Source organism: Tauraco erythrolophus, chromosome 3 (assembly GCF_009769465.1).
Source record: "Tauraco erythrolophus isolate bTauEry1 chromosome 3, bTauEry1.pri, whole genome shotgun sequence".
NCBI classification, from domain to species: domain Eukaryota; kingdom Metazoa; phylum Chordata; class Aves; order Musophagiformes; family Musophagidae; genus Tauraco; species Tauraco erythrolophus.
This window is the reverse complement of record NC_141467.1, coordinates 87,730,607-87,758,016: the sequence shown is the minus strand read 5'-3', so window position 1 is coordinate 87,758,016 and position 27,410 is coordinate 87,730,607. Positions and strand designations below refer to the sequence as shown.

At 37.3% G+C, this 27,410-nt stretch overlaps 1 protein-coding gene across 4 annotated transcripts in view; it reads left to right on the top strand.

Moving 5' to 3' along the window:
* Window positions 1-27,410, top strand: part of CSMD3 (CUB and Sushi multiple domains 3) — a 737,988-nt gene that overhangs the window by 237,760 nt on the left and 472,818 nt on the right. For all 4 annotated transcript variants that reach the window (XM_086609528.1, XM_086609527.1, XM_086609526.1 and 1 more), the window contains one exon: window positions 695-807. In XM_086609528.1, the coding sequence (XP_086465654.1) occupies window positions 695-807 (113 nt within the window). The remainder of the gene's footprint in view (window positions 1-694; window positions 808-27,410) is intronic.

Here is a 27,410-nt window from a genome sequence, read left to right as displayed (position 1 = left end):
CTGACTTCTGAAGAGTCTTTATTTTGACCTAGGAGTTTTTGTGCTTTTGCTCTTCCTAATCTCTCCCCTGTCCTGCTCTCATGAGTGAGAAGCCGTGTGGTGCTTAGCTGCTAACTGGTGTCAATCCACCATAACTCCCTACTCTTCTTGTGCTTTTGATAACTGATGTTCAGATTCATAGAAGTGATGGAGTATTTCTTATTTCTTTGTATCTTGAATTTAGAAAAATGCTTACTCGTGAAAAATAGATGTCTGTTTTATAGTTTTAGGTGGTGACCTGCATAACCTAAGCTGTCTTATTCCATATCTCGAACATTAAAGTCACAGGGTACAATCCTTTTCCTGGTGTCTAGAGCAGTGTTCTGCCTAACCTGTTGGCTGACCTGGACAGACACAACTGTATTCTAGCCTGAGTGTCGTGTACTTGCATCATGATAGTGTTGCGCCCGACCAGTAATGTGACTGTGTGGTTTTTAGATTATCACTGATTATCTTGTCTGTTGATGCTTGTCATAGCATACCTTTCATTGATCAATAAGAAATCCCACAGAGGGCGTGTCAATGAATGCATATTTGAAAAAAAATATTTTCCATGCAAGACATTTATTGAGGTTTTATGACGATCTACTGATCTACAGCCCTCATAATTTTTTACTCTTTTAATAATAATTTTTATTTATTTGTTTTTATTCAGGCTCTCTGGAATGAATATACCTCCTCCAGTTATCAGCAACAAAAACTGGCTCAGACTACATTTTGTAACAGACAGCAATCACCGTTATCGTGGATTTAGTGCTCACTACCAAGGTACATTTAAATAAATACATTTTTTGTTGTGGTTGTTTATGTTAAGGAAAAAAAAGTGCCTGAAGTTGTAGAGGAAATGAGAAGGGCCATTGTAAAAAATTCTCATATAGTTTGTATTTGCATAAATGATACATTCACCTGTGCAACCTCTTATATCAAATGCTAGAGTATGGGTAGTGTATTATCTAATGTACCCAAATGTAGTTATAAAAAAGTTGCAGCAGATATCTACTTCACATTACCCTGTGCAAGTACTTAGCTTTTAAAATCGTCCTAATATTCTGAAAGATATTGTATAACAGATATAGAAATAATTTTTTTATCATTAAAATATATATTTTCCTCTGTTGTATAAGTCACGTTTGTAAAACAGTGAGTAAGTTTCTATTTACTAAAGAAGCATTTAATCACTGTTATCTCTTACTACCTATTTCTGAATGCATTGTGTTATTAAGGGTTTAATTAACCTGTAAGATTCTTATACACTGTTTTTATGAACAAACATTATTTTGAATAAGAGTGAAAACATCTGAAGCAGTATCTTGGGAATACCACCATTTGGAACAAGGTCACAATAACAATGAATTCCTAATGAAAACTGAGCTTCATTAGTGTATGGTAATACTGTCTGCTTTTTCGCAAGCATTACTGTAAATAGTATTTTTCAATACTTAGAGGGTATCAATGGATCTTCAGGGAACAGTAACCCTTTTTGTACTTTTGTGCTTTTCCATTTATCTGATGAAAAAAAAAAAAAAAATCCCGGCATTCCGATAGAGATTTAGTTCAGGAATTTCTTTTACAGTTCTCTATAGGAAATTTAGCATAGGAAGAGATTAGCTACATAAGTGTTAGCAGCATCTGATAAAGTTAATCAGCTAATGTAAAAATTACAACTAACAAAAGACTAGAACTATTTTGTTTCATCTAATTGATCTTTTATAATAGTAAACTTTTTAGAACTCTGTGTGATTGCCTCAGATAATATATTCTATAAAATAAGAGCAAATTTGATTACTATTTCAGCAAATATTGTGTATCTCTATTTAGACTTTCCAAGATCATGTTCTGGAATGTGTATTCTGAGTGAATTTAGGTAAAGGAGCCTTCCTACTATAGCTCCAGGGCTGCTATAACTGTTTACGAAAGACACTGACTCATTTGTTGCATGATACCCTTCATACCCAATATGATGAACCACACACTTCACTAGAAAATCGCTGGCTTATGGGACTGTGAAAAGATAAAAGTAGGAACTTTGTCTATTAGATCCTACCCCACAATTGAGAAACCATATGATTAATATTTTGGTGGTTTCAGTGAAGTAGTTTGGATTGTTGAGATGTTCGGTTTTGAACTACTGAGAAAAGGAGAACAAACTGTGTCTCAGACGACATACATGCTTGAGTTCCTGCTGAGAGTGTGAGGTAATAGATAAGGAAAGAGCATAGACTTTTGTTTAGCTTCAGGATGTGTTTTCTGCAAGTCATATAAAATGTGAGTTCGTACATGTGGAAGATTTGAATATGCTGTGTATCTTGTATTTCTCTTTACCACCTAAATTTGTAGTGATTAAACTGTGGCGTTTCTACTATTATTTTGGTTTAGTCATTTAATTTTTAATGGTATATCGCTGAATGTATGTTAAAGTGCACTCTGTACTCAGTTGAAAAATGCTGCAGTAGCCCACCATGCTTAAAATGAAGAAAATATATTTTACAACTCTAAAAAAAATACAGGCAGTAAATAATTTCAGCATGAAAAAATATTAAATGTGTATACTCAGGCAGATATGATCATTAAAAATTATCCTGGATAGTAGAAAATCGAAAAATGCGTTGTAAATTAATAGTGAGGAGTAGTTTCTGAGTTGATGGTAGGCTAAAGGAGAGAAAGTGAGGAAATTAGATAAGTATAAAAATTTTTTTTCATAGCTTTATGGAACAAATAAAAATATATACCACATTATATTTCAGTTTATTAAGAACTGAAACCTTTAATTGTTTCAGTTAGAGACAACTTTAAGCTGTTTTGTAAAGCCCAATCTGAAACAGTGGTTTTACTGGCATGTTGATGAGAGCTGTCACAAAAGCTGCCAGATAACTGATAAAAATGAAAAAAAGTATTCTGACGAGCCGTGTAGTACAGATACATGTGCCTGTTTTTCTTTTAAGCAGTTTATTTCTGGATCACTTTTGAGAGGGTGTCTGTTAATAATTTCAGTATCCTGTATGTATATAACTGTACTACAGTGTAATAACTATTGTAAAATCCTACTCTTTCCCCTGCTTAATTAACATAGATATTACTGTAACTTCTTTCTGACTTTCCACCTTGAAACTTAATCTTTTCTATGTAGTACTATAACCAGAATTACAGAATCATGGAATCATAGAATGGTTTGGGTTGGAAGGGATTTAAAGATCATTTAGTTCCAGCCTCCCTGACATGGGCATGGACACCTTCCCCTAGATCACGTTTCTCAAAGCCTCATCCAACCTGTCCTTGAACACTTCCAGGGATGGGACATCTGTAACTTCTCTGGGCAATCTGGTTCAGCACCTCACCACCCTCAGAGCGAAGAATTTCTTCCTTGTATCTAATCTAAATCTCTCCACTTTCAGTTAAATCCATTGCCCCTTGTCCTGTTACTACATGCTCTTGTGAAAAGTCCCTCTTCAGCTTTCCTTAGTAATTAGCAGGTTTTTACCACTTCATTTACTTTTACTTTCTTTATTCTATTGTTGTATCTTTTGAAGGAGCCAGACTCCAAATTCTGAAATTCAGAACACTGCATAATTCTTACTCTGTTACTGCTTGGCACTTCAGTACTCTTTTCACCTAATAACTCCCTTGGCTTGCTGGTTTTATTTGCACAACTGCATGTTTTGTGCTGGTATATTTGGGTGGTGGTTTGATTCTGAGTAGCAGGAAAGCATCCTGGGGCCTGTGCTATTTAACATCTTTGTTGGAGACAGGCTGAGAGAGTTGGGGCTGTTCAGCCTGGAGAAGAGAAGGCTCCGGGGTGATCTTATCACAGCCTTCCAGTACCTAGAGGGGCCTACAGGAAAGCTGGAGAGGGACTTTTTACAAGGGCATGTAGTGATAGGACAAGGGGCAATAGATTCAAATTGAAAGAGGGGAGATTTTGATTAGATATAAGGAAGAAATTTTTTACATTGAGGGTGGTGAGGCACTGGAACAGGTTGCCCAGAGAAGTTGTGGATGCCCCATCCCTGGAAGTGTTCAAGGCCAGATTGGATGAGGCCTTGAGCAATCTGGTGTAGTGCAGGATTTCTCTGCCCGTGGCAGGGGAGTTGGAACTAGATGACCTTTAAGGTCTCTTCTAACCCTAACCATTCTATGATCCCCACAGCCACTCATTCCCTCCACCCTCATAGTGGAACAGGGCAGAAAGCAAGAAGAATAAGAGTGAGAAAACTCACGAGTTGAAATTAAGACAGGGAATATCAGTCATAAACTACTGTCCTTGGCAAAACAGTCTTAATTTAAAACATTTAATTACTGATTTGAGTGTTGGGAAATAAAGATAAATATTTAAACAATTAGGGAAAATACATCTCTCTCCCCTTTCGCAGACTTTGTTTCATTCCAGACACCTCTCCTTCTCCTTCCTCTGTGTACACCACAACAGGTTACATTTTGTCTCTTTGGTGATGTGATGGGCAGTGCAGGAGGTTCAGGTCAAGGTGTAAGAGTCACTTTCTGCTGCTCCTTGTTTCTCACTCTTTTCTTCTACTGTTCCTTCTTACTCGTTTCCTCTGCTCTGATGTGAGTTTGTCACTGAAAATCCGGACAGAAACTCTCTAACACAGTTTGCAGTGTTAGAAAGTGGCATGACTTTATTGCGGCGCTGGGTGCATGGGGGATGTCTCCTCCTGGCATGCACGCCTGGCCCCTGGACATAAAATTAGTTATACATTACAATCATGCATAGTCATGACATGTTTACATATTCCTTGTTATTCTCTTAAACAATTGGTTAATTTTCTCTCACTTTACATGTAAATGACTTTGTATGCTCAATTCTCTTCCTCCGCCCCTTTCTTTTGGGTCTGGGGTATGTTTAGGGGAGGTGGTCCATGAGTCGATGGTCGCGATCTCTCCCTGCCGGAATTACCTTTTCTCCAAGTCACTGCTGCGCATGCTCACAAGTCAGAAAAACATGGTAACAAAGTTTATACATTTTCTGGGATGTTCCCTTCAAGGACAGCCAGTTCTTGATAAAAAGTCTCCCTTCTAATCACTTCTGGCAGCTTCAAGAATGATCATCTTGTTATGTTCTTTAGATATGTGCAAACAGCCTACTAAACTCTTCATCAAATTCTTACACAAAAATTTTAACCCCTTCATTGTTGGATACCAGGTTGATTATGGGCCACAGAATCTTAGGGTAAGAACCTGCTCCAGTGTGGGTTATCCATGAGCAACAGTCCCTTTGAAAGTGTTACTAGCTCTGGAATGGAGCACTCCTGCTCTGGCCTTGTTCCTTTCTCTCAGTGTTTACTGCCTCTTCTTAAATACGTTTTCATAGAAATGCCAGAAATTCTGCTGATGAGCTCAGTTGTGTCCTGTGGTGGGTCCAGTGCAGATCCAATTGGAATCAGCCGTAACTAGCAAGGGGCAGCCCCTTGCATGCTGTCACAGAGATCACTGTGCAGCCTCCCCACTTCACTGCTACCAAACTCTGCCATTTATATCAAAAATACTTGTTGGTTGTTTCACTCTGTCGTGGTTCAGGCCAGTCGGCAACCAAACGGCTCACACAGCTGCTCGCTCACCCCCCTCACCCCCAGGGGATAGGGAAGAGAATTAAAGGGAAAGGGAAGGAGACTCATGGATTGAGATAAGAACAAATTAATAGTAGTAGTAGTAATAATAATAATAGCAAATCCCAGACTGCAACCAAAACACAGAGCAATTCTAATTGCAAAAAGAAAAACTCACCCTGTCCCAGCCAACACCAGAACATACTCAAACAAAAGAAAATAAGTCTTATGGCCACTTTTTTTAGGCAGGATATGAAATAACTAAATCTTATTCCCTTCTGTTCCCTTAAATTTCTGAAAGTTGCTTTTTTAAGATTCTTTTAAGAATCATTTAAGATTATTTTTAAGATCCTTCTTCACAAGGCCTCACATGGCCTGGCTTCAGTGTGACATTTAAAGCTACTGTGAACTAGATATTTAAAAAGAAGACTAAGAATGATGTTATTCAAAGTCTTAAAATGTAGCTGCATATAAAAAAACACAAACAAAAAATGAAAAAAAAACACAGAAAACCTAGAGTATTACATAATATTTTGTAAACAGTCTTTTAATTTCATTAATGATCATGTTTTGCCTAAATTTCTTTTCAAGGCTTCAGTCTTGCAAACACCTGTGAAAATGTTTAAATTGGCTTATACAGAACAAATTAAATTTACTGAGGTACATGAAACTATGGGAAACTCAGCTTTATGTAAGTACGTTATCATGCAGATTATGTGTATTAATTTCTTTTAATAGGTATTTTAATTCACAAAAGATATTGAATTATACAATATTTCGTAGAATCATAGAATACCAGATTGGAATGGACCTCAAGGATTATTTGATCCAACCTTATTTAAAAGATGTTGGTAAATGATTATCAAAGTGATACATGTCAATTAGAAGAGAATCAAAATACTTTCCTACTCAGGTTGTGATGTCATAATCAGCACATGCTTATTCTTACTTGTCTGATCATCCTTGTTTCAGCACTTGTTTCTATTCACTGTTGTTTGATGTTTTCTGTCCTTACTGTTCTGTTAAAACTCCTTTTGAGTTAGATGCTGTAGGCTGAAGCTTCTTTGAATCTTTCTGAAGCTGCTGCTTCAATGTTTGTTGGCACTGGTAATCCTCTTTTGCTGTTTCTAATATTAGTTGTGCTTTTTCACTCTGTCCATTCACAGTTCCTGTAAAAGTTCCTTTTTCTTGCTGCTTTCTGCTGTTTACTCTTTGCACTCCATCACTTATGTACGAATCCATAATATTATCTAAGTGGACAGAAGGGATTAAGTTGGCCTAACAGCTTCCAGTCTTACAGGCTGGTGTACACGATCTTCAATATTCTTTATGTCAAGCATGCCTGGACTCTGAAAGGGCTTTTGGAAAAGAAGTATTCATTTTCTGATAGTTGAATATTGCTTTAAGAATCTGTAACTTTGCTATCTTTTGAGATCCAGCATCCTCTGGATGGATGGATCCATCTCTAACTCTCTCTCCCTCCCTCCTCTTTTGAAGCTTTGGAAAGTTTCAGTAGTAGCCCTATATTTGCTATTTATTTCACTTGTGAAATCCATTTCTTAACTGTTCTTACTGCCTTCCTCTTTCCCTTTGCCTCTCTTTAAGCTATGTACAAACTGATGCCTGTACTATGAACATTTGATACTTCAAATGTGGATTTAGTGCATGATAACATCTGCCTCCCATTAAGAATCTCTGCTTACAGGAAAATCTAGATAAAAAGATGAAATATATCCATGAGCTTTTCAGAATAGAATAAAATTTAGCTGTCATGTTCATGTTGAAAAGCATGCAAACGGTTACACTGCTTAATACTTGACAGACAACTAGGTAGAGCTGAAGTTCAGTGAATGCCAGCACCTTCAATATCTGATGCAATATGGAGAAAACTGACATTTTCTCTTTCTCTGCTTGATTTACCATTGTTCTTTTCTTTTTATTTCTGTCATTTTGTAGATGAATAGAAATGTATCTTCATTCAGAAATGATTTATGAGTTAGACTTTTCTTAGATTTTTTTTGTTGGTTTTGCTTTGAGAGGGAATTTGAAGCTATTGGCAATCAGGTAAAGAACAAAAGTAAGTAGTATTTAGCTGCTTCAGAACATCATGGCTAGAGATGCCAGGAGGGGAAAACTGTCTTTATCCCTTTTTTTCAGAACATCTAACAATTTAAACAGAATTTGTCATTCATTCCTTATCTGAAAAGCTGTTGCAACAAACAGCACACGATACTACTGACGGAAGACTCAGCAGTCGTAATGAAGTCTTAGATGAGATTCAACTCCAAAATGTAGATGTCTCTGTGTTGTAATCTATAGGTTTAGATACCTATAGTTATCTAAATACCCATTAAAGTTGGGGAGCTGTGGGGCACAGTTCAGCTGTACATGAATATATGCACACTACTGTATGAAATCACCTAGGGTATCCATGATATTATTATGGCAGTGGCAGAAGTGCAGAGCCTCTTCTGGTGGACAAACCAAGGCCTTACAAAGCAGTATGTTATGAAATAACAAATTGCACCAACCCGAAATAACAAATTGCACCAACCCAAACTAAGCATGGGCAACTAAATATTCCCCATACCTAACTAATCTTGTCAGTACAGGTTAGAGAGACATTTAGCTGACCACATGATAGGGTTTGGGTAGAGGTGTTGATATGGCTGCATGGTGTTGACAAATTAGAATTTACAGGACACCATGCCATTCTGGCACAGAAAGTGGAAGACAGCAAAGAACACCTAAAATGGCAACAAACAGCATACAGGCAGCTGTTATGTCCCGTCCAAGGTGTGTACTTTAAGATGAATTAAAACACTACATTCCACTGACTACACTGACTAGATTTCCATTTGTTATAATAGGTTATATACCTAGTGCAACTATTAACACACAGATGTTGGTTGGATCTCACATAATGTGACTACTCACTGAGATGGCTTTTAACTATAGCACACTCCTGGGCTTGAGATTCCCTGGGAAAAATTAAGGTGCTGCGTCACTTGTGTCATATCAGCAGAAGTCTGCTAATTTAAAAAGAGCTGTGCCTATTTCTGCTTAGGGCAGTGTAAATGAGTTGCTGGTTGCATTGGTAATTTATTTGACAGATGAAGGACTTTTTTTTTCTGTTTTAGACAGATGTTTAGTTCTCAGAATTGTAAATCTGTGACTTTTCAGACCCTGAACTGCTATTGTCAAAACAGCCCAGATAGCTACCTGATTTTGCAATGAATAAAGGAAAAAGGAACCCTCTCTTCACAGAATGAAAGGACATTACCAGAGCTTCTCAGCAGATTTTTTTTTTTTTTTTTTGCCTCAAGGCATAACAAGAACTTACATTGCGTACATTGTCACACAAGTAAATTTTTTAGTGCATTTTCATACTCAAGGGTCTTTAGCTCCACTGCGTCTTATACCGAGCTATACTTTCTGAACAGATGATTTTTCACCTTTTCACTCTTGAGATGTCTTTTATTCACAACTATACACCCACACAATGACAGTGCACAAAATAACATTGATTTTGCTGGAGTCAAGTAAGAGAGTAGAAAAATTGCTGCAAAACTTTCCTCATTTTAAAGTACTTGTTTTTAGAATTCTCCCAATTATAGGTTTTAATAACGCCACTCTTGACAGTTAAGTTAGTTCTGATACTGTAAACAGATCCAGAAAGATCTTTTTCTAAAATTTTAATTAACTTTTTTCTTCTTCAAATAAGATGATAATACATTTAGAAAGTCAATAGAACTGTAGTTAAATATGAAAACATGGTAGTCTGAGCTAATGTTTAAATTGATGGATTATAATTTACTTCTGAAATAATGCTAAGTAATGCAGTAAAGAGTCCTTCCTGTTTTGTAATGATTTAACAGATGTGTTGTCTAAATTTCATACTTAAAGAAAAACCTCATGTTTTACGTGCATTCAAACATTTTAATATACTCTTTTGTTTACCATTCTACACACTGACTGTAAGTAATTCCATGTCCTCCATAAAAGAGAAAAAATGTCCTGAATTATTCTTTATTTCAATTTAGGTAACACTTAGAAAGAAAATATTTTCCTTACTTAGGTCAGTTTTGATGGAAGTTCAGGAATTTATAAATTGAAATGAAAAACACTTCAAACAACAATAAAAAAAAAAACAGGAAAAGGGGATATTCAAACTATAAAATCTGTATGTAATATGAACAGTCCTGGTTTATGGAAAGGAAATAAAAGTATTTAAAAATCAGTGTCGTTTTAAATATCCTATTCATATACATGTGAATGTATAAAAGATATTTTAAATACATATAACTACACATTATATACATTAAAATATATAAACATATATAAAAATAAATCCTCTAAAGAAATCAACTAAAATTCAAGAAAAATTAAATACTAAAATAAATACTCTGGCAATAGAACTCTTCTAATAATAATACATAAACTGCAGAGTTTATAGGACCTTCAAAATACTTCATTTTGATAAGGTCAAAACATTAATACATTAACCTATGTATGCTTCATGACCACTAAACAGTGTAATATATTGCACTGATGATCTGTTTATCTAAAGATGATAACACAACTGAAGGAAAAACCTGGGATAAAACACTTGTTTACACTCAGAATATTTAGTGATATTGAGATAAAGTGTTGGAATACTTTGTTTTCCCTTTGAAAAACAATGACATTCAGATGCTTCCATAATATGCTTTGGCTTCTTCATAAAGTGACTCATGTTTTCTGCAGCAAAAAGTATTTCACCATAATCAAAAGTGATAAGCCGATCCAGTTAGTTTTTTAACAGCTTTGACCATTATGAAGTTTGCTAGATACTGTAGGAAATAAACCTGAAGTAGTCTAACTTTGGAATGTTAAAATTTTAAATGTTAAAATGAATACTGTAAGTGACATCAGATGTATTAGAATAATTTCTGTGCTGGATGATTGGCTCCCATTTCCTTCTCTCCATCATCCCCAACCCATCATTTTCTACTTTTTTTAATTCTAGGAGGTAATTTTTCATTTTGTAGGAGTTTTTTTTTTTTTGTACTGTTAGGAGACATCCACACAATGAAAAGGATTATTTTTTTAAGAAAACAATAGCCGAATACAGAGAACTATATAATGAAGTAACTGAATGTGGGATTTTTTGTCTTAACTTACACGTGAATTTTCCACGTACTTTCTAATCAGACTGCATAAAGTCTGGTTAGAACTCACTTCTCACTCCTCCTCCTCACTCTTCTCATTTCATGGTAACTGCAGCCATTGCTACCATTGATTACCTTGTCTCCAATCAGCTCTCTATTGTTATTGAGTTGCAGTTCCAGCTGTATGTCATTCCTGGTTGGCCTGTCCAGTATGTCTATCAAGATGTTGTCCATGAAATCTTCCAAAACCATCACCACACTCCAGCCATGTAAACTGTCCCACCACATCTCAGTTACTCCAGTGATGTCACCATTCTGTGATGGCATGTGGAGTTCCAGTTTCTCTTACTTCTGTTCCAGGCTGACTGTATGTGTGTATGTAAACTTGAGACAGGGGTGTCTTCATCCTTTTTTATCATTCCTGAAGTCTCTCATATTACTGTAAATTTTTCGTTTCCTTTCTACTTTTTTCCACCACTATATCACTTAAATGTGACCCGTTATCTCCCTCCATCATTCTTAGTGTAAACCTGTCATCACAAGGTCAGCCAGAGCGCTGGCAAAGATACTCTTTCTACACTTTACCAGGGGCACCTGTACTACTTTGAGTAACAGCAGAGTGCAGTCACTTTGTTTAGGCAGATGCTTATTTTAACGGCACATGAGATTTGTACCACTGCTTCCTAGACCGTTACTGCATCAATCAATTTATCTTTAACTGACAGGGGACTCAGAGCTGTAGTCATTTAACCTTCCTGCTGCACTCATGGGGAATTAAAAGGCCTTAGCTTGTGTTGCTTCTTTGTAACTCTCTTTTCATAGCAAGCACTGCAAAATTATCTTCATTTGCAAATAAAATGATGGGCTCTGTTGATCATTACTATTGCCAGTAATATCAGCAAGCTATTACATCCTAAGGTAGTCAGTTTACTAAGAGCACGACATAGTCCTCAGGTCCATACTTAAAGTGCTTAAAAGAGCACTCCTTAGTGCTAAACTAAATATTAGGAAAGGAGTAGAGGACAAAACAGAAAACATGCTGCTGTGTTAATTGACCTGCACCCTGACTCCTGCTGTTGGTCTGGCCTCTGCATTTCAGAAGAATATAGCAAAGTTGAAGGAAGTTCTGAGAAAGATAAGAAAGATCATCAAATACATGAATTAGTTTCCAATCGAAAAGTGATTTACTAGTGTAGGACCCTGCAGCTTGGAAAATGAATAGAGCTGTGGGAGAGAGTAGATACACAGGTTGGAAAGTCATGAATTGCAGGTATAGTACTGGAAATAGTTATGATGTCTATTTCGGGTGCCAAAACTGAGACACATACCAATGAAATAACTTGCCCAAAGTAACACAGAAAGTTACCAGTGGAGTAGGGCACTGGGTCATTTCATACCCAATCCAGGGCATCTAAAAATAGGTAACACTAATCGTTCCACTTTTTGTAGTACCACCTTGGTGCACTATGATATATACAAATACTTGTGAAGAGAATCTTTGACTTGAAGGACATATGTTCAAATTAAACAAAGCTGACAAAAATGCAAAAAGGAACAGGCATAATGACTTTCTGAAAGTAAAACAAACTGCTACTTTTTATACTCTCCTTCACCTCTCATTCCTTTCCCTTCTCTTCTGACTTAATAGTAAACTTGGGATTAAAGGCAATAGCTTTTAATTCCTAATATATATCTAGGGTATAGATGTAACGAATAGGAAAACAGCATATGCAGGTATATGCTGTATAACTGGAGATATAAGAAGAAAGGATTTCTTTTCATTTGTAGGGAGCCCGGTCGTGAGTAGTTAATCTTTTCATGGAAGAAATATAAAAGCCACATGTTTAAATTGTATTTTCCCCTGGAAAGTTCTAAAACCTACATGTGTTAAATAAAATAGTGAATTTAAGAATAAAAAAAGAATTTTAAAGAATTTAAAATTATGGTCTTGCAGGAAATTTCAGTTTTTAGAAATTGACCTTCTACTGTTTTTTGAAGCCATTTGAGCACACTATTTTGACACTTAGATCAAACCAGTCGGTATTTAAGCTAAGAATCATTCGGCTTCCTAATGACTCTAATGGGAATTTACGAATATTAACCAACCTGGAAGAAATTCGTCCTTTTAACTTTTGTGGAGGTGCAGTGAGTTGACACTGACTGGACACCAGGTTCCCACCAAAGCTGGACTGTCACTTCCCTCCTCAGGTGGACAGGGGAGAGAAAATATAATGAAAAGCTTATGAGTTGAGATAAGGGCAGAGAGAGATCATTCACTAGTTGCCGTCACAGGCAAAACAGACTGGACTTGGGGAAATTAATTTAGTTTATTACTAATCGAATCAGAGTAGGATAATGAGAAATAAAACCAAAATCTTAAACCGTCTTCTCCCTGCTCCTCCCTTCTTCCTGGGCTCCTCTTTACTCCTGAATTTTTGACCTTCTCCCCACCAGTGGTGCAGGGATACAAGGAATGGGGATTGCAAACGGTTCATCACATGTCTCTGCTGCTCCTTCCTCCTGAGGGGAAGGAATTCACACAATCTTCCTCTGCTCCAGCTTGGGGTTCCTCACACAGGAGACAGTTATCCACAAACTTCTCCAATGTGAGTCCTTCCCAAGGGCTGCAGTTCTTCATGAACTGCTCCAGCGTGGGTCTATCCACAGAGTACAGAACTTCAGAAACAGACTGCTCCAGCGTGGGTCCCCCATGGGGTCACAAGTCCTGCCAGCAAACCTGCACCAGAGTAGGCTCCTCTCTCCAAGAAGCCACAGGTCCTGCCAGGAGCCTACTCTAATGAGGGCTTCTCACAGGGTCACAGCCTCCTTTGAGTATCCACCTGCTCTGATGTGGAGTCCTCCATGGGCTACAGTTGGATATCTGCTCCACTATAGACCTCCATGAGCTGCAGGGGGAAAAAAACTGCCTAATCATGGTCTTCAGCATGGGCTGCAGAGGAATGTTTGCTCCAGTCCCGCGAGCACCTCCTCCTCTTCTTTCTTCACTGACCTTGGTGTCTGCAGAGTTGTTTCTCTCACATATTCTTACTCCTCTCTCCGTCTGTTTGTGCCAATTGCCATTATGCAGTAACTTTCTCCCCTTCTTAAATACGTTATCACAGAGGTGCTATCACTATCACTAATTGACTTGGCCTTGGCCAGTGGCAGGTCCATCCTGGAGCCAGCTGGCATTGTCTCTATTGGACACAGGGGCTACAGAAGCCATCCCTGTAGCCCTGCTGAAAAATCTTGACATGCAAATCCAACATGGGAGACTATCAAAATGTCATTTTTGAGGGTTTAATTGACATTTAAGTATCACTCACTATGCGCGTACAGGAGAAGATATGAAACTTGTTTTAGTGATGCCTTTTATATTTTTTGCTGGTATTAATCTCAGCAATATTTAACTGATAGTTATTTTAACTTGTTACCCACTAAGGACCTTAAATTCTAAGAAATTATATGTACTGCAAACAATGTAATATTCCTGTGTAGAAAAACAAAATCTTCTGCAGGTAAAACCACAGAGAAACTGTTCTTTTCTATATTTAGGATTTTATTTTTCCTTAGGGATATTAAGAATGGAACATTGCACATTTAAAAGATGTAAAAATAAATTAAAGGAAATAAATAAAAACACAGAAGAAAAAAAGAGCTTAGTAACACATAGCATCCCCAATAAAATTCTGTATGCCAGAAATCCATTAATTATTCAATAACCCATTGATGTGAAATTGCGAATTGCTGCCTTTCACATAATGGAAGGTTTATAGAATATTCATTTTCTGGTATTTATGATGGTGTAAAAAGCATCTATATCCTGTATAGTGCCTTCTGCTTTCTTTTGTTTCTTACTGTGTCAGTAGTGGACCTTAGAATGCTGTAGATTTAGTCTATTGACTGTGATTCCAGGTGTTTTCCTAGATTGTCTTTTTCCCACCTCGGTGATCTCAGTGGAATTCAGAGAGGAAAGCATATGGAACTACCTCATGTTCTCTACAGTACCTTCTTGTCAAGTCTCTGATTCTGGCATTAATATCAGTGTGTTGGAAATAAGGGAACATTCCATTTTTATTTTGAAGTATCTTAATTTGAAAAATATCATGACTCTGGTAGAATGAATAAAAAAAAAAATTATTCTTTATATGCAGTATTCTTAGATAATCTTTCTCTTTAAAGGAAAAAAAAAAGTCAGGAGCAGCCTAAATTTAATGCAGCTTCAGCCTTTATTGTACTTTTCTAGAATAATGAAAATGTACGTTCAATTCTGCACAATGTCTTTAAGTCTTTTTCCACTCTCCCTGTTCAAAGTATCTGTTACATGGAAAGCATCCCACAATATCTTCTGACACATTAAGATCAATGTCTGAGGTAGAGAGCTTGCACTAGTTTGTGCAGTTCAGTCTCCTGATTCTATGGGCTACTATGTGTGCTTTTTCCAAGTAGTTTACACTAATAGTAATCCTAATTTCGGGGTTCTGTTCCTTTTTTCTCTGAAATCTGAATTCTAGTTCTGCTTACCAGGACCTCTTTGGTTGTCTTCCTGGTCTAATGATATGAATGTGCATTCTACTGTAGTTAGGTTTTTTCTAATAGAGGTAAAGAAATTGCTGAAAGCAGGCTCCTAGAAAGTGAGAAATCAGAAAGTTATACTTTCTAGTATGACTCTAGAAAACTGGTAAATTCTGTGAAAAATACTGACTTTCCATGTTTACATAGAAAAATAGATTTTGTGATTTACTCCAGGAATCTGTATGTCCTTGATTTGGATAAAGGAGACATTTCAGTTAACTTGAGGAAGCTGAATGGCTTGAAAGGGTATTTTACTGTCTCAATAAATTTAATAAATATTGATAACTTCATACAAATTTAATTTTTAGTTTTGAGAGTATTCTTTAGAATGAGAACAATATGTGATCTCAGAGATATTTTTTTCCAGTGTCAGCTTTGAGTTTTTCTGGAAAATAGGTTGATCTGCTGACCTACAGAACTTATATCCAAGAATATGATTGTCACAGGAGACAGACTTGAGAGTAGAGTACTTTTATAAGAAAAGGAAAAAAGTGGAAAGAATGTGTAGCATATATATTATTCTAAATTTCTAGTCCAAATATGTGCTTCCAAAAATACGTGATTCCAATTTAGAGAATATCAGTTTTTAAGACACTTCAACAGATCAATATTTTTAAAAATAAACAGGGATGTTGATGCATATGAACTATATGATGAGAGGAAGTAACAAAGATGGAGCCAGACTATTCTCATTGGTGCAAAATGAAAGGATAAATGGTAATGAGCACAAATTAAAATATGGAAAATTCCATTAAAATGGAATAAACCTTTTTACTGTAAATGTGACTGAAAAGTGGAACAAGATCCCCAGAAGGGTTGTGGGTTTCTCTATCCCTTTAGAGAGAGAGAGAGAGGCTGAACACGGACTGGACACTATTCTGAGCAACCTGATTTAGTTGACCTAGGGTGGACTAGACAATCTCCAGAGGTGCCTTCCAACTTTAACCATTCTGTGAAAGTCTGAATGAAGTGTTTAGATATGCTGAGCAACAAGTCATCTCAAAATCTGACCTCCTTAAGTTCTATCAGCTAAGGAATGCAAGAAGTATCCAAAACCAGCTACCTTTTCTGAAAATCGAATTGCCATATTTTTAGATATGTCAATATATCTTTCTCTTGTAGACAATGCCTCTTTGTGAGCATTTCTCTGTGCAACATAATACACTGCAGAGGAAAGATACAGTAACCGAACTAGCTATTTTGGATATTAGTAACTATTTTGGCTATTCAAAGAGAACTATATCCTTACTATGATAGAATTATAGAATTATAGAATGGTTTACGTTTGAAGGGACTTTAAAGATTGTCTAGTTCCAAGTTCCCTGCCATGCACAGGGACACCTTCCACTACATCAGATTCCTCAAAGCCCTGTCCAACTTGACGTTGAATGCTCCTAGGGATGAGGTATCCACAGTTTCTCTGTGCAATCTGTTCCAATGTCCCATCACCCTCATAGCAAAGAATTTCTTCCTTAGATCTAAATCAACCTTCTTTTAGTTTAAAGCCATTACCCTTCATTCTATCACTACATGCTCTTGTAAAAATCCCTCTCCAGCTTTCTTTTAGGCACCCTTTAAGTACTGCAAGGCAGCTAGAAGGTCTTCCCTAAGCCTTCTCTTCTCCAGGCTAAACAACTCCAACTCTCTCAGGCTGTCTTCACAGGAGAGGTGCTCAGCCCTCTGATAACTTTTGTGGCTCTCCTATAGACTCATTCCAACAGGTCTATGTCCTTCTTATACTGGAACACAGTACTCCAGGTAGAGTCTCATGGGAGCAGAGTAGAGGGGCAGAATCACCTCCCTCGACCTGCTGGCCACACTTCTTTGGATGCAGCTCAGGATACAGTTGGCTTTCTGGGCTGCAAGTGCACATTGCTGGCTCATGTTGAGCTTCTCATCAAGCAACATCCCCAAGTCCTTTCCTTCGGGGCTACTCTCAATCCATTCTCTGCCCAACCTTTGTTTTCACTTGGGATTGCCCTGAGCCATTTGCAGGACCTTGCACTTGGCCTCATTGACTCTACCAAGCAGATCTTTGAAGAGGCCGAAGTTCGCTCTCCTGAAGTCCAGAGTAATGGGCTTACTGTGCGCCCTCCTCACTTCCCTAAGGTCACTACAGTCAAGGCTTCCCTTAAGCTTCACATTCCCCGCCATCCCCTCCTTGTTGATGAGAACAAAGTCCAGCATAGCACCTTCCCTTGTTGGTTCCTCTGTCAATTGGAGATGGAAGTTATCAGTAATGTCTTCCCGGAACCTCCTGGATTGCTTATGGCCTGCTGTGTTGTCCCCCCAGTAGATATTGGGTTGGTTAAAATCTCCCTTGAGGACCAGGGCTTGTGAATGTGAGGCTGCTCTTATCTGTCTATAGAGGGCCTCATCCACTTGGTCTTCCGGGTCAGGTGGTCTGTAGCAGACCCCCACTGTAATGTCACCTGTCCCTCTCCTGCCTTTAATCCTGACCCACAAGCTCTCGGTCGGCTCCTCATCCATCCCCAGGAGCTCCATGAACTCCAGCTGGTCATTTACATAGGGAGAGACAACTCCTCTTTGTTTCCCCTGCCTGTCCTTTCTAAAGAGCCTATATCCTTCCATTCCTATGCTCCATTCATAGAAGCCATCCCACCACATCTCCGTCATGCCAATAAGATCATAACCCTGCAGACGTGCACACGTCGAACTCCTCTTGTTTATTCCCCATGCTACGTGTGTTTGCATCGAGGCATTTAAATTGGGCCCCCAGTGAAGGTGACTTACTGGCTGGAGTGGCTGATGTTCCTTTCTGCTACTCTTCAGGTGTTCTCAGCTTGTTTCTGGCAAGCCTGATATTATCCTCCTACTCCTTCAAGTCTAGTTTAAAGCTGTGTCAAGTCAAGTCTAGTTTAAATCCCTGCTAGCTGACGAGCAAAGACCCTCTTCTTCCTCTGAGCAAAGTGAATCTCATTTGGCACCAGAAAGCCTGATGCCTGGTAGGCCATCCCATTACTGAAAAACCCAAAACTGTGGCAGTGCCGTCAGCTACGGAGCCATGCATTAATAGACTGAGCGCATCTGTTTCTTCCAATGTCACTGCTTGCAACTGGAACGAGAGAGAAAAAAAACACCTGTTGCTGTGTTTTAACCCAGCCAGCAACTAAACACCACACAGCCACTCGGGGAATGGGAAAGAGAATTAAAGGGTAAAAGGGAAGGAGACTTGCAAGTTGAGATGAAAACAAATTAATAATAACAATAATATAAAATTAAAACTAATAATGATAAAATAATTATAAACGAATATACATGTATATACTTATAATAATATATATAAACAAATTATGCACTGTGTAATTGCTCACCACCTGATGACTAGTGCCCATCCCATCCTGGCAAGTGATCCTAAACAGATAAGTCCTGAAGCACAATCCCAGATGAGTGAGAGGCCCGAAAAGAGAGTGAGAGAGTGACAGAACTCCGAGAAGACAAAGAATCTAAGAGAGACCTTGGAATTGCCAGCCCTTCTTCCTGGTCAACCCTGGTCAACCCTCATCTATATACTAGGCATGATGTTGCATGATATAGAATACTCAATCCTAAATCTAAGTTCAAATCATAAGGGGATTTGTGGACCCTTTGTCCCAGTTATGCTCCTCTCCAGCCTGTTTTGCATAAAACATGGGAAGCTGAAAGGTCCTTGCTGTCTCAGTACCAACCATAAACATCAGTGCGCTGTCAACATTCTTCTCATAACAAATCTGTTGTGGGTTAGGCCGCTCCAGCAAGCAAACCCTACACAGTCGCTCACTCACCCTCCCCACCCCCAGGGATGAGGGAGAGAATCAAAGAAGAAAAAGAAAAGAGCCCCGTGGGTTGAGATAAGAACAATTTACTACTACCGCTACCAATATATATATGTACAGATATGTACAAGGATAAACATATACAAACGAGTGATGTACGGTATAATTGCTCACCACCCCTTGACCGAGGCCCGTCTCGTCCCAAAGCTGCAATCCCAAAACAGATAAATCCCGATACCGCAATCCTGGATGAACGGGAGGCCCGAAATAGAGAGCGAGAGGGGGAGAAAGCACTCTGAGAGTCCGAAAGTGAGAGTCCCGGAAGGGCAAAAGCGCTTCTTTCTGGCTGACCCTCACTTTTATACTGGGCATGACGCTGCATGATATGGAATTATCTAATTGGCCAGTTTGGCTTCAATCCTAAGTCCAAGTACAAATTGTAAGGGGAGTCGTGGACCCCTTGTCCCGGCCATGCTCCCCCCTATCCTGTTGTGCTCCTGCACACTGGCAAGAACATGGTGAGGTGAAAAACCCTTGAGACCTCAGTGCCAACTACAAACATCAGCTTGCTATCAGCATTCTTCTCAGAGCGAACCTCTGAGTAAAACCAAAACATGGAGCTCTTCTAGCTGCTAAAAAGAAGAGCTAACTCTGTCCCAGCTAAAACCAGGACAAAATCCCATACTAAAACCAAAACACAGAGCTCTTCTAGCTGCTAAAAAGAAAAACTAACTTTGTCCCAGTCAAAACCATGACACCTATGCTCCAGATTCTCTTGCCAACTATTTGAAGACCCTGAAGTCTCTTGATCGCCCTTGGACTATGCATTGTGTCTTCATTGCCACCTACATGGAAGAGCAGTAATCGGTAATAGTCTGAGGGCCATACCAGGCTTGGAAGTTTTCTAGCGATGGCCTTAACCTTCCCTAAAAGGAAGTGTATTGTGATACAAAATTGTCTGAAATGCTCATTAAGGCAATATATATGTAACTCTTTTAAGAATACATTTGGAATTCATTTTAATGTGTAAGGATTTAGCTTAAGGCATCTTGAAACTGTAAGCTAATGGATCACCTGGAGCATCTCATAGGGAATTTTTCTCAGGCAAAATTCTTGTTTTACACTGGTTTCCCACTTCATAGCTCAAACATCCTCTCTCTTACTGCCCACTTGTTGCTGACGGCACGTAATGATCTGCAGGGATAGCTTTATCTCTGAAAAGTCTAAGTTGATTTTGAATCAGTTTCTATACCGAAGGAACATTCTTCCTTCCCAGAGAATTATTTTCTTCTCACTAAGACTTGACCTTTCTTAAAAAGTATTATTTTTCAGTCTCTCCTGACCTTTTAGATAAAACTCAAACATAAAAGATGTTAGTTTCATTTATAAATTGTTCAACTTTGCATTACTTTATAATTAACATTTACTCTGTTTAGAGATTAACTTCATTTATTTATTCTGAGTGATAAATAAGAGAAGAATAATACTTATTAAATGTAATGCTTGGCTTTGTTCCTAGGCATTGTATTTTTCACAGTGATTAAGAGACAGTGATTGTCAAGGTGCAGCAAGGGTAGATGGCTCCCTGAGGGCTGGTGAGCTGGGGACCACAGACATCTGCGTGGGCGCTTGCAGTGCAGGCCATCACAGCCAGTGCTGGTCCCGCTGCCCCCAACCAGGCAGCAGGACAGGCCAGTGGACAGTCAGAGGCAGACCCAGCCCTGGGCATCAGACACCTCCATGGGAACAGGGACAGATCAAGGCCAGTTAGGGACATTAGTCCCATGGCTGGTAAGAGCAGGGCTGTGGGGTGCTGTGGACCAGCACTGCTGAGACATCGCTGGGGCAGGAACTGATGGCCCCAGGCTACGGGTCCTGGACCCATGGGCATGGGTGAGGGGGAGCCCTTTAGAGCCTGGGCAATGCTGTTTAGGCCCATTAGAGCCCTCAGAGTCCTGACAGTCATCGAACAGTACATCAGTCTGTAAGATACATGGAAACATTATTTATATTTGGCATACAAAACTGCATATCTAAAGTTAGTTTGATTGTAATCTGTAATGTTAGACACAGAATCTTGTTATGGCCAAAGGAAAGGCAATTTATAGAGAGGTAACAATTTATTTTTATTCCAAGGAAAGTTTTAAGAGTCTTGTAGTTTAAATTCTGTAATATAGAAACGCTTCAATAATAATAATAGCAATAACAACAACAACAACAACAACAACAACAACAACAACAACAACAACAACAACAACAACAACAATAATAATAATAATAATAATAATAATAATAATAATAATAATAATAATATTTATAGAAGTTAAGAACTGCCTTCCTAATCTCCACTATTTTTCTCTTGTCTTATTCTCACCCTTTTCCTTGTGCCCCTGGGCTGGCGATTACAATGAATTGATAGTATTAAAGGGTCTATGTTGGGATGAGTGTGGTATTCGTGGTGGTGACGGGGAGAGGGGCGGCTTCGTCTTCAGTTTTGGAGTTCAATTGTTTATTTTTAGACCTTTTCTTAACACAGGTTACTTCTTTCTCATTGTTTTTTACTAAAATCTGAAAGTTGCACACTAGCCTCCCTCTGTCTCAGTAAGTTGCTTCTTATGCAGTGACTACATTGCTTTATCAGCGATTTACTGTATGGGATATTCTCAGAGCGCAACATTCCTGAAATACAGACAGATCCGGAAATATTCACTTGACCACTACAAATTACCAAAACTAGTGAAAATCACCTCAGGTCAAGGCAAGCCTGCATGAGGTCAACACAAATCCTGTGGCCTTGTATTACTAATGGTAAAATTATACTTTTTAGGCTACAGTCTTCAGAATTTCTGTATCATTCTCTGTTAATTTTGCTAGGCATAGGTACAGTAAACAACGCAAGAGATATGCTTAAGTATCAGGATATGTACTTTGTTCTTTAAAAACAAAGAAAAAAAGTATTAGCTCTTAAAATTATCTTCCCTGTAGTGAAGATTAATGCATTGGATAAATTTTGGAGCCTTAAATTGCTTCAGTAATCTTTAGTAATAAGTTTGTGTCAAATAGCTCCTTGATGTCTAACTTTGGATTTAGAGTAGAAGATTTGGGCATTTAACCTGCTTAGGGCAAAGATTAGATGCCTGACCTAGATACTTTAGAGCAATGATACAAAGATTTTTTGATATTAAGAGTAAATGAAAGACAGTTATTACTGGGTTTATCATTCATTATTTTTCCACACATTTGAACTTCACTGGAAAAAAAAAAAAGTAGGAGTGTCAAAGTCATATCAGTATGCATTAGCAAGTATTGTTCTATCTGGAACTGTATATTTGATTTATTCATGATAGTTTACTTGCTTATAGCACTGAACAGATATTAGGCGACTAATATTAATATACCTCTGGCAGTAAAAGGAAAATGTGAATTTCATTTTGTTGATAAGAAATAATGGCATGTCCAAGGTGACACAAGAAACAGACTTAAAATATAGAACCTCTAATTAAACTTAGGGAAATCTCTGATTAAATGCCCATGATACCTGTTCACGTCAAAGTATTTTCTGAAAAAGTACATAAAAGATTTTACAATAGTTTTTAACTTGCTTTTAACCCCCCCCCCCCCCCCCCTTTTTTTTTTTGTGGGTTTTTTGGTTAGATTGTTTGTTTGTTTATTTTTTCAAAGTCATTATAGTACACATACCATCAATAAATTAAAGTTGAAACATTTTCCTTTTTACTTCTTGATTCTTCTGTGGAAAATCTTGGAAGAGAATGCTTTCCAAAACTGTCCAAAACCTGGTCACTAAAATCCCACTCATGAAGGAGTGGAGCAGTAGGTTCTGGTTTTGTGTATGCTCCAAGGTGTGCACAGGGGTTTATATTTCACACTTCAGAATGTATAAAATGCAGTTTCCCTTTGTCTAGGGTAGCTCCTGAGACAGAAAGAAACTTATCTTTTTGTCTGTATAGTAATTATTCTTGAAGATTTACCTATTTGATGTTATCTTACGCTTAAAAAGAGTAAAGAAATCCTTCTGTTGTACTATGATTCACAAAAACAGATTTCAAAGAAGGTCAATATATAAGACAGTACTGGCAAGGATTTTTAGTTGACAAATACAATAAGGGTACTCTCTTGTAAGATGACTACTAGTAAATAAGGCCAATAGATGTGAATACTTTCCATTCCCAGTATTTTACCATTCATTTCATAGATTACTATAATATTGTTGAAAGAGAGTCTTGAAGAATTTATAAGACTTGTTGGATGATTATGATTTCAAGAAGAAACCAAAGTATGACTATATCTATGCGACAAATGATCATATGAAAATAATTCCTTTGTATTTCAATCCACTACTTTCTCAATTACAAATATTCATTTGTGTTAAGGTTTTGAGTTGGTTTTTTTTTTTTTTTTTCATAAAAGTAACAGACCTTTCAAAAAGTATTTTCTCACTTAAGTTAAACCAACTGAAAGAACAGTATCCTTATGTGTGCCTATGTTGGTCATTTTCATATTGTTTTTGTATTAAACAAGCATATCTTACTGAAAGACAATCTATTATTTTGATAGATATATGTAGAATTAAAAAAAAAAAGTAGTAGTTCTCTATCTATGTCCTGAGTTTAGTGGAGGGGAGATAAATTATGTTAAAGTGTTCAGCATTTCTGTATTATCAAAAACTAGAAGTTTGATTTCTTTCTGGATAGAAATTCAGATTTTCAAATGTGATCAGTTTGATTAAATTGAGACATAAATTTACCATATTTTCAGTATCTACTTAAAAAAAAAATTAGGTTCACTGAGAGAAACATCTGGAAAATCATGGAGACATGCATTTTTATGTACTAAAGGATCACAAATGTCTTATCTCCTGCATCCCTGAAAATTTCTGGTCAATGTATAATTGTTACTTTCAGACAGTTCTGGTATATGTCTTACTGCAGCAGTTAATTTACATTTAAAATTAATATAAAAAATGGAGAGGAAGAGAGGAAAGAAATCACAATAGAGAGGTTGAAAAAAAAAGAGAAAAAATGCAAATGAAAAAAATCGCAAGAGAATGCAGTAATGCAAAGAAATACCTTCTGGTACCAAAAAGAAATAAAAATTTAATTCTGAGCCAATTCACAAAAATTGTGGACAATATGAAAACGAAAGGAAGCAAAAAGTACATATATTAAACTTCTGTCTAGACAGTTTTTAGAGTCTTTGCTATTTGGATAAATCCAAAGATCATTGCCTGTTTGAACAGAAGTCTAGAAATTTGTTTTGAACTGTATTTTTCAGTCATGTATTATTTCTTTCTTTATTTCCTTCCTGAATAGCTGGGAACTGAAAATCGGTCTTGTCAGAAGAACGTTTTAAATCAGCCATTTATACTGGTCTTATAGTCTCAACTGTATACTTGTTTTGGCTTCCTTTTTTTTCTACTGCTTACTTGTAAAGCAACAGAAGCAAAACTGTAATTTGAACTTAGAATCAAGTAAAAATACTAGAAATTTATGAAGAATAAAAAGATTTGTGAAAATAAGAAGCTTGAATGACATCTAAAATATTATGTTAAAAGAGTCGAATAAGCTGTTATAGCTACACTAATTTAAAAATTCCTTTACAAGATCCAGAATACATTCTTATAATTAGGTTTGTAACTGGAGAGTCTTGCACGCAGCAGATATTTAATGACACAGAACATCAAAGAGAACAGTTAACTAAGATATTTTATTAGCAAAAATCTCACCTCCTTCTTAATGGGATGAACTGGTCACTGCAAAATTAGTTAACTATTGCAAGGTTTTAAGCAAAGATATTAAATAAGTCTTGACTGAAAGTCCTTCAATATCTGAAAGAAGAAAGAAGATGGAATACACTGGTTACTTTTTTTTTTAAATGCTAGATATAATTGTAATAACTTTTTTTTTAATGAAATATGCATTTTATTTTTGCTTAAAACTATCAACACTTCTTTCTCAATTATCCATTGCAAAGTAATAGAATATCTTACTTCTTGCTATTGTGATACACAGGAAAAATCTCAGGCTGACCTCATTAGCACTTTATTATAGTGAGTTCCATTTAGGATCATCTGCATTAAGGACCTTTGGCTTTGTTTGGGAACTCTGTGATTGGATCATCTGTTTCACAGGATTAATAAAGTCCTGCATCTTAAATTCATCCTGAATAAATAAGATAGTGAATAGTGCTATTTGCTTTCACATTTTGAACTCAATTTGATTCTTAGGAATTAATCAGCAAAACTAATAATGAATTAGAATAGCTGCAGAACAGTATCCTTAGATCCCATTTATTTGGTCTTATGAACAATTTGCCAGTTTTCATCTGTTCTTCCACTGCTGAAGTTAAAAAAAAGAAGTAAATTTAGAGGATAGTCATAAATGGACCATAATCTACCTAGAGTCCAGTAACAAGTGGAGTACTGCAGGGGTCCATTATGGTACGAGTTCTGTTTAATGTCTTTAGCAATGAGCTTAAATCAGTGACAGTGTGCAATCTCATTAGATTTGCAGATGACACCAAAATGTCAGTCAACAGTCAATATAGTTGAGGACAGGGTTACCATCCACAGGGACAAAGACAAGCTGGAGGAATGGGCCAACAGGAATCTTATGAAACTTAACAAGAGCAGATGTAAAGCCCTGCACATGGGTAGGAAGAACCCCTGGCAATAGGACTGGCTGATAGCAAGGAGCTGTGCTGAAAAGGCCTTGTGGGATGTGGCAGACAGCAAGCTGAGCATGACCCAGCAGTGTACCCTGGCAGCAAAGAGGGTCAACGACATCCTGGGTTATATTAACAGGAGTGTAGGCAGTAGATTAAAGGGAAGGATTCTTGTCCTATACTCAGCACTCCTGTGACCATGACTGGAACTGTGCATCAAGTTTTGGGCCCCATGACAGGAAAGATGAGTTATTTGCTGGAACAAGTTCAGTGGAGGGCCGCTAAGATTGCTGGGGCCTGGAGCACTTGTCCTGTGAGGATAGGCTGAGGGAGCTGGGCTTTTCCAACCTGGAGAAGAGGGGAAAGCTAATAGCAGCTTCCAGATGCCTACAAGGGGGTTGTTGAAAAGACAGAGCCAAGCTTGTAATGGTGGAGCATGGTGTGAGGATGAGAGACCACTGACAAAATTTGAAATGAGATCTTCAGGCCAGATACAAAGAGAAACTTTTCTTCTGTGAGGAAAGTCATGCATTTGAGCAAATTGCTCAGGGAGATTGTGCAGTTTCCATCCTAGGAGGTTTTCTCCAGACTCGACTGGATAAAGCCTTGAGCAACTGGTCTGACCTCATGGCCAATCCTGCTTTATGTTGTCATGACAACAAGAGACCTCCTGAGTTCCATTTTTCCTTGAGTTATTCTATGATCGTGTGGATAAAAATTCTTTTAATTCCAGCGTTATACGAACCAAACTCACACTACAGAATGTTCACTCTTTGTTTTGATCAGTTTGACCCTTAATCAGCATGGTATTACTAACCTGTGGACAGATAAATAGTATTAGAATGTTTTTTTGTTCATCAATTGTCTCTGAAATAAAAGCAAACTTAGAAAATCTTTAAAACTTTTGCTGAATACTTCTTTATGAATCAACTTTTTTAGTTGCATTTCAGACATTTAATGGTGGGCTTTCAAATTAGTCAAGGTTTACTGTCCATGCTTTCAGTCTGTGAAAATATACTATTTAGCTCGTAATAACAGAAGTTACAGTAATATACTGCATGTCAAAGTTTAATTTAAAAATGGCATTACACTGAAAATAGTTTCTTTCAGTCCAGTTGATGGTTAATATCTGAAAGCATGGTAATTTTATAATTTCACACTATCACTTTAATTTAGTGAATTAATTAATTTTCCTTAAAATCCTATCTGTTTGAATCCTGCTAAAACATAATTCTCAGTCATATCTTGTAAGAGAGAATGGTAATTAAATATTGGTAGTTAATGACTTTCACGAAAAAAACCCCAATTTTAAGTCATGTATTACTGCGTGTTGACTCATCACTGATACTTTACCTTGTGGAACCTTATGGAACTGGAAGAGAAAAGCAATTTTAGTTTAAGAGGATACAACAGACACAGCTGAAATCTACGTCTTAATCTGAGATTGAACACAACATTTAACATAGAATAGAGCTCAAGCTTCTAAAATGAGCATAAAACTCAGATTATCTTGTCATAAATTAATTGATTTTGGTTAAGAAAACAACTTATTTCTAAAGTGTATCAAGATTCAAATTAAGATCTATAAGAAGAATTACATTTGTCTGATTCTGCTTTCCAACACATATGAA